The following is an 8,972-nucleotide window of genomic DNA, read 5'->3' as shown; positions in this document are numbered from 1 at the left end:
ATATTCCATAACAAAGGGCCATAACAAGATCCTTGTGGGCATCGTCTTTTCACTGAGAACTCTCCATTGACTTAACATTGATGGGAGTTTGACTCTATTTTGCCTATTATAAAAATAGGAACGAACTAGGTCTAGGGCTTTGTCCGAGAAGCGATATGATTCCAATTTTTTTTTTTTTTTTTTATAAGAAGAGGAGAGTAAAGTGAATCAAATTCCTTACTCATATCAGTAGACAGCATGCCAACCAGTTTTTCACAATCTATCTCCATTTTTCATTCTTATACAAGTCGGACTAGGATTGTCTCGCGGCTGTGTGATTTCCTGTATGCTGTTAAGTTATCAGTGAGGATGGGGTCCATAAATTTTGTAATTTCTTTGCTCAATAACTTTTCATAAATGTTACACACAACAGGTAAAATAGTGATTGATCTATAATTGCTTGTGTCATGTCTATCATCTTTTTTTAAATACAGGAGTCCATGTACCCTTTTTCAAGTTTCCGGCCATGCTGCCGTCTCTATGGAAGTGTTGTAAATCGTACATTATGATGGGGCTATTCCCTTTGAGATCATTTTAAGAAGCCTGGGAGGCAAGCCATCATGACCCGAAGCCTTATTGGCGTTCAGACTTTCCATTTCTTTGATTAACTCTGCTGGCTGGACGTTGGAGAAAGTAAAAGGTGGTCTGTCAGACCCACTCAGCGTTTTCTTTATGTTTTGTACACAAATACGTGCGCTAAAATTTTCTTCCTTTAATTTTAGGATGTCTGTCCCGCCAATGTTGTTTGCCATTGTAGAGAAATAGTCAGCAAAGTGTTCCGCAACAGTTTCCTGATTTGTTTCTAGTTCACCGTTTATATTAAGAGTGATGTTGCTTCCAGCACATTCATCCATTTTATGGTTCAAGAAGGGATTAAAGGTATTGTAGAATTTCTTAGGGTTAGAGTTCAGATTATTTCATACCTTTTGCCAGTAGGACTTGATTGACTTGCTTGTTGATTTGGTAACCTCATTACGCCATTTGTTTTTGAGTTCCAGGTTTGACTGTGTTTTGTTTTTACTGAATTGTTTTGAAACTTCCTTTTGTTTCTAATAGCTCTCTTTCATTCGCTTGTCATGTAAGGGACGTCTTGTGCTCGTACCCTTAGCTTTATAAACGGCGCATGTCCATCCAAGACATAATTCAGTGACTTGTCCCAGAAGCTATACTTATCCTCGATGGAATCGAAGATATCTCCAACATTCGATATTCCACGGTGTCATATGCAGATCATAGTTCAGTTCTTCTTTGTTGATGGTTTTAAGATTTCGAAAAGTGATAATTTTACTTGGATGATATGTGACCATATGTAGCCTTGATTTTCAATATTCTGTATACCAGTGCATGGTCGCTCAGCTCTGTGCTAAAGACATCACATCCTTGAAACAGATATGGCTTGTTAGTGAGAATGGTATCCAGAAGGGTTTGGCTGTGCTCTGTTATTCTAGTGGGTTTATCAATTAGACAGGAATAGCCATGTATATCTTCCAAATCCAACAGTATCTTGCCCTGTCTTCGTTCAGGTCTCAATCGATCTAGATTAAGATCCCCAAGAAATATAATGAATTGGTTTTGAAGTGAAGCAAAGGTGCAGATGTCATTCAATTCTTCTTCTAACCTGAGGTAGTAGAGCTCAACGATATATTTTTGGGGTCTTTTGATTCCCACCACTACTACATCATGTTTTCCAAATTTGGCTTCAACAATTAACGTTTCAATAGTTGAAAATTTACGGTGACGTGCTAATTTCTTGGATGGTGTTCTCGAGGATACAAATTCCAGAATAGCATCGCCACCCTGGGTACGGTCATTGCGTATGTCATAACCACTGATTTTGAACTGTGCAGTAGGGTAAGTTGCATCAACTTTTGTTTCTGTAAGAATGAACACCTTAATGTCTTTCATAAGCTGTTTCCCCTCCTCAAATTTATTTTGGATTCCATTGATGTTCAAATGCATTATAAGGATCTGCCGGTCATCATTGTTTCTTGATTTAATGAATTCTGGGAGGGAATTCACACTGGTGTTTGACAAGTTCGACGTGTTCAGTGTTTGTGCACAACATTCGCCTTCGTCCGACAAAATTGAGGCATCAGCAAAAGGTAAGGCGGTTAAAAAACATGCTGGGCAAATCCAGTTGAACTGATCCATTTGCTGGAGACGTTTGTCATCCTTGAGTTTCACTTCACCGCATTTCATATGGCACCACAGCGTGCATTGGTCGCAACTTAATGCTCGATGGTTTCTGGCAATTCAGTACTTTGTTGCAAACAGAGTAGTTTGTAGGGCCAGGATTTCATTCCATGTCTCCACTGACAATAACACGCATAAGTTGATATCTTGAATCAGAATTCGGGTAGTCCTGTACACGTGACGCTAAGAAGACTCTCCGACGAAACACGAACACGGGCGCTGGCGTCAAGGAGCAAGAGCCGCAAATCCGGTGATACGTTTGCAAACAGAGAAACGAAACTCATTGGCCTGTAGAGTGTTGTTTTACCTTTCTCTTCATTTCCAGGGCTGGTTACGTTCAAGAGTAGGAGCAATCTCGTACCCAGAGTCCTCGGGCTTTTTGGCCAGCGGGTGAGCGCCCGGAGAGACTCTGGGATAATCGACTACATTTTCCCAAAAAACTTGGGTTCCGGTCTTATTACGTATGCTTGAGTTTAAACGGAAACAGAAAACGAGAAAACCGTAAACAGTAGAAATGGCGGGTTGAAAGTGTTTAGTTTATTGTAGAATTTCATTACATAATACATTTTTCAATCTGCACTGCTCGCAGGTAGCAATAGCTAGTCGAGGCGAGCAGTGTTCGAGAAACAAGAATTTTAGCCTTACACACAAAGAAACTGGAGAAATGATCATTGGCTTGCTGTAAGAGCAAGTGAAAATGAAACCTCTGACGCTTTCGGTAAGTGTATTTTTAGTGTTTCAGCGTACATTCCATCGTTCAGAATGCCATCGTGCAAGCAACACGATAGACAATTTTTTTGTGGAAACGACACAAATGTCCTCTTCTACTACAATTTGATGTTCCCGTAATTCTGAATGGCTTCGACAAGACCTTATTCCACGGATTTCTCCTCAAAGAGACTGATGTATTGTTTTCCACGGTACTTTTGCAACAGCAACAGTAATCACTTTTTAGCGGCGTGGGAAAATTCCCGTGCGGTATAAGACATAATTTAAACCTCGTCGTCTTATTAATTTTGTGATTTATATATTTCTGAGGTAGAAAAAAATCAAACAGCACTGAAACTAGTTTAAGATTTTGAATCTCCCTCCAAATTCTGGGGCTTCCGAGTTACTTACCCACTTCCTGTCGGACTGCCATTTTCACGCAAGCGGCCAATCAAAAATATAGTTCAAGTCGATTATCCCAGAGTCTCTCCGGGCGTTCACCCGCTGGCCAAGAAGCCCGAGGACTCTGGGTACGAGATTGGAGTAGGAACAGAAATGAATAGAGGGCCTAAAATATCGAGAGCAAAAGCACAAACATCCGATCGCCACTTTGACCGCTGACTATCCCATCCCAATAGTGAATTAATTAACTTTTGTATTTTAGTTTGGCCTCTTTCATTATTTAAAAATCGTTTAGTCTCTCTCGCAACTGAGGTCTAAGTTTGTAATGTTCATTGGAATCGAAGCTGATTGAAGGCTTTCAATGATGAGTTTTGAAACGTTCCCTTAATGAAAGGTATAGTAAGATGAACGGTGCTGCTAGATCTCATGTCACGATTTGGGTTGGCTCTTTGTATCGAGCAAGTCTCCTCTTTCCGTTTTATCTGAAAGTTGAATCCCCCAGAGGGGAAGAACAAAATTTACATGCAATTAAATATTTAACAACACTGAGCCTGAGGCGAATAATTGTTTTAGTGTAAATACACAGGTGATTATTTCAAAAAAGAGAGAAAAAAAAAACATTTTTCGCGAAATCATGTTCACTTTACAGTGGCAAAACGACTACTGGCAGCCATTTTGTCCGTCGAGGTGATTATCGGCTGATAATCCGAGATAGCGAGCCAATGAGAGCGCGCGCTTTTGTATAGTCACCTGTGTATTTATACTAATATCCAGTTAACGAGTTGACTTAAACGTCCTCACGTGATGGATCAGGGATGTTAAGGTCTTACTATGAAAATTTCTTTCCATTTCATGAAAAGCAAAATTAAGAAACATCGAGAAAATCGAGTCACGAAGCCACTTTTGATAAAGCAATATTCCTTTTTTAGATATATATTTGGGTCGGTGGCTATCACACTAACAAATTTAACATTAAAATCTGCGAATATAGCGAAGACGGAAACGCCCGTTTGGCTTAGATCTTCGATATATTTTATTTTCCGTTTCAACATGCTTTAATTTTCTACAATGTTCTATTTTTTTAACAAGCTGTCTTCTAACCAAACAGTGATGACATGGCAATTTTGTAACGGTAATTATCTCCCTGAATATATGGAAAATAATATGCCTTATAAGTAATTTAACAGCTGATTCAGGCAAATAAACACCATATCACATCATGTTACGTGCAGAGTAGTTCGACGACCTTGATTCACTTGTCGTGGGCTCTTAAAGAAACACGCACTTGCGTTGATAACTTCAATGATATGTTTCATCCCTCTTGGGCAGTTATTTTTCTTGGTATCTTCCTGGGTGAGTCTGAAATAATCAATTTATTGCATGGCTTGTCTTTGTCCATATCAAAGATATAAAATGGTTTAGACAATTTTGGAGTCTTGATGGAAAATTTCGTAGTAACTATTACTGAATTATTCTTAAGAACTGAAAAAAAAATAATGGTTGGTTTTCTTTGTGACTCAGTTCCACCTTTTGGATTAATTGTGTAATAGTTAACCGAAGCTAGTGCTAAAGAAATATACCTTTTTTCTTTTCCATTTGGAAATTATTGCTGCAACTTCATTCTCGACGACTCGAATTCTTAATTAATGATGGGACCGTCCAGTTATTGGCAACTTGCAGTTTTGCCAAGTTTCGAACCTTATTTTATTACATTTTCGTCCAATTTTTCGTTTTGTTCGTCCAAACGTTTTCACAAGGCTTTCCAACTGCCATCGATCCAGGAGTGAAATGAAATCCTCAAACTTATTTTGACCAAAAACTGAAAAAGGAAAGGTTTGTAAAAATCCTCCTGCCTTCCTTGCAAAACCGTCAAAAAGGCATATGAGAGCCGGATTACTGGGGCCAGTTCAATAACGATTTATATTGAGTTGTATGTTTCATTAATAAAACGGTTGTTTGCTTTGAATTGAGTCTTTTTTTCACATCATCAGATGGCTCGTTTCGATAAGTTTTATTTTATTCAATACGTACAATATATTTCCCACTCCTCGATTTTTTATAGGGGCTAAAACACATGCAATACATCGAGCGTTTCATTTTCTAGAAGTTGAGTAAGGCGATGATGACGGCCTATGCCGCGGCAATTTGGACTCTTTGTCAAGTCGACACGAAGCAAATCTTGGATGTAAATTCCCAAGGTCGCGAGGCTTTAAGAGCGGATGTCAGTAAATATCGACCAGACGTCTGCAAAAGTGAAAAATCGAAAACTCTCAAAAAAATTCACAAAGTAGCACTGGGTAAGCTGATAACATAAATATAATTTTTACTTCGATCCGATAAATATTTTAGACATACGGGGGGTTATCGGTTTCGCGGCTCTCGGATCGAGTTTTACATGCCCCGAGACGGTGTGTCACGAAAAAATCGTTTTAAAAATCAAATCAATTGTGATGCGAACAGCAAATAACTTATTCAGAAAAGTACATAATTAAGGGTGATTTACTCAGTTTCAACGCAAATGTAATATTTTGGAGATTTTTCATAATTTTCAATATTTTGAACATTTCCGTTCCATGAAAAAATGGCAAATTTCAAAGCCCAAAATCGTCGACTGGTACCTCGATTTCAGTAAAGAGTCTTATACCACGTTAACGAGCGTTATCTCTTCTTCCAAAATCTGTTTCCAAAACTACTGGCAACTTAACAGACAATTTTTGAGGCCAAAAAATACAATTAGTACTTTTCTGAAATTTGAGCTTTCCTCGCTCAGCGGGGCGATGCTGAAAACTCGGAAAAATACTATAAGAAATCAGTTTGAGCAAAGGTGGTTTAATGTTATCAGCTTTCAGAAACCAAGACGTGTTTATCCAGCGATCTGATATAATTTAAAACCGTTTGCTAACATAAAAGGCAGATGTAAGTTGTCAACTCCTGCCAAGTGCACGAGTCACGTAAGGTTGTCAAAAGGCAAAGCACAAAAATAAACCAGATAAACTCTAAAAATCACAACGTTTTTGCGTCCAGGAATTGGATTTTACCGAACAGAACAATGCTTATAAGTGTATGTTTCATATCTTAGCATGGGTGTCCTAGATATTGGGATTGAAAAACATCAAGGGCAGCATCGGCAAGAGAATCTTTGACTTCCATCAATCGACGGAGATTGCGTTACTTCTCACGGATTGACCGCTTGCCACCTGTTATTGGGCTGGTATTTCGAAGCAACACTTACTACTAGCATGGCGCGCGGCACTGATGGCTTTATGATTAAGTTCTGAACTCTTCTTCACGAGACATATACCTGAATTTACCGGAAATATGCCGAGACCAACAACAAAACGAGCATTTGTCGGGTATTTGTCGTTTTTTTCGAGGAAAAGTTCGGGTAAGCAGATTCACGCAAAAACCATTTGGCTCAAAAAATGTTTTAAAGCCTACCCTGGATATGAAGCAACAAGTATTTCCTCGAAATAAGCTAAAAAGTAAAAATAAAAAATAAAAAAAACAATTCACTCAGTGAATAAATGGGTGAAACAGGATTAACAGTTATCGAATTCTTGCCTAACCTGTGGGATTTCACGATATGTAGGATGGACCCGAAAAGGGACACCTACCACGTTTCAAAGTGTCACTGGTTTAGACAAGCCTGCAAGTATCTTACGTGGGACGTTGGCCTCCCGTACAAATAACACGTTTCATTTGAAGTGAGACGCGACTTAGCTATGACGTGTCCTTTTTGAAAATTCGGATTGTTGTAGCTAAGCCGGAGCGTTCCCTGTATTCTTCGGCCCTTTTTCGACATGTTTTATCGTCAATGAAGTCCTGCTCATATCCAACTGTCTGTCAATCTTTTTCTGATTTTCACAATTTTTTTTTTCACTGTGTAGTTCAAAAATAACATATTGTTTTCTTTTATTGCAGGAAGTAAGAGTTTTCGTAGGTAGAAATAAGACTCTCATCAAACGTTTAACTTAATGTTGCCTCTGTGATAAATATAAGCATGCCGGTGTTGTTGTTTACAGACAATTTCACTCAAAAATTAGTCCTTCACCAACCGGAATATATGACGCAAACTATGTATGTATACCAGCTTCTAACCATGGGCGTAGCGTGAGGTTTTGAAGGTGTACACATGCACGGACAAAGGTTGGACCTCCGAATTCCGAAGGTACTGCAAACTAGGGAGATCTGTAGCTCAGAAATGCTGTATCCTGTGTTTTCCACAGGATATTTTCCGTTAATAAATAAATACAAAGGAAAATGCAAATATTAGTTGTTTAATTTTTTTTTCTCTTAAAATGTGTTAACGGTAAGGTGCAATGTCTACAGGAAAAAAACAAAGAGGATAAAGGGGACAGAGAAGGCATCCCCCATACACCCCCTATTCCATAAGTAATTCGTCTCGAGTTATTTTTAAGACCACAGATCCCAAGGGGGATTAGACAACAGCCAATCACATAGCGCGAATGTGTTCCGCGTGGATGACCCACGCTCATAGCCACGCGTCCTTCACGAATTGACGCAGAACGAAATGGCGGAAGACGCGGATAGCGATATTGCTATTTAGTTTTGTCGACGAAAACGACTACAGAGATATTTCTGCTAAATCTGTGTCAGCGAAACGGAAATTCAAAAACAATCGCCCTTCTTCTCTTGTGAGCTAACAGTGCAGCAGGGAAATCCTTAACACACTGAATATTCTCTCAGGATCATTTATAATTTACAGATTGAAGAGAGCAATTAGTCTTTTATTATTCAACAAAAATAAAACTTGGCGTCCTACTTGCTTTATTGTACAAACGACGGGTTTCAATAGACCGGCGAAATTTCTCATTTTATTAAAGCACTGAGGTTACGACAACTTAGAGTTAAACTGATTTCACGGGTTGTCAAAGAATCTAGCGATTCCCTTTTCCCAGGTGAGCACCGACTCATTTCGCGTCAATATTCAGAAATGCTCTCGATCTCTTTACGCTTTCATTGCCTTTCGCCCGACATGTTTTGCACGGCGTTTAGTCGTGCGAAACCTCCACGAAACATCCACGCAGCGCGCGAAGTAACTTTATCCCGATTCTAAAAATAACTCGAGACAAATTGCCTATGGAGTAGGGTGTTGTGTATGGGGGATGCCTTCTCTGTCCCCTTTATCCTTTCTTGGAAAAAAATTAAAGCAGCGACGCCATCAAGGAGGTTTCAAGAAAAAGGCGAGACATGTCTAACCTTCAGACGGATAACGACACTAATGTAATGCGAAAGATTTATCAATCATCCCGATTTTATGATAATAATGCTTTCTGGAAATAAAAAATAGACATTTTCCAGATTTCAGCTGTACGCACGGGCGTATATGCGTATAAAGGACTCTACACCCTTGCTAACTTATGACCCGCTCTTATAAACGGGACATTCAAGAAGCGTTATTCAAGAAGCGTTGTTAATCTGTTTTGTGTATGATCTCAGGTATTTTTTGTTTGTTTGTTTGTTTGTTTTTACATCGTTTCATAAAAAGTTTTTACGGTTCATTTCTGGCGACGTTTCTCGAAACTCGTTATCAGCACTGTCAGCACTGGCCATACCGGGGAGTTGGTAGTGTGTCTTTCCTTGCTGAAGAGGCCGAAAACTGAACGTTT

General features: G+C 39.1%; 1 protein-coding gene across 1 annotated transcript in view; it reads left to right on the top strand.

Annotated features, from left to right (window-relative positions):
- Positions 1–4,398: 4,398 nt before the first annotated feature.
- The window catches only part of LOC138033756 (adhesion G protein-coupled receptor L4-like), a 207,703-nt gene continuing 203,129 nt past the window's right edge, over positions 4,399–8,972 (top strand). The window contains exon 1 of the mRNA XM_068881566.1: positions 4,399–4,695. Within this exon, the coding sequence (XP_068737667.1) occupies positions 4,650–4,695 (46 nt within the window). The 5' untranslated portion in view covers positions 4,399–4,649. The remainder of the gene's footprint in view (positions 4,696–8,972) is intronic.

This window comes from Montipora capricornis, chromosome 14 (genome assembly GCF_036669925.1).
Source record: "Montipora capricornis isolate CH-2021 chromosome 14, ASM3666992v2, whole genome shotgun sequence".
Lineage (NCBI taxonomy): Eukaryota > Metazoa > Cnidaria > Anthozoa > Scleractinia > Acroporidae > Montipora > Montipora capricornis.
The sequence above is the reverse complement of the archived record's forward strand: the minus strand, read 5'-3'. Positions and strand labels throughout refer to the sequence as shown.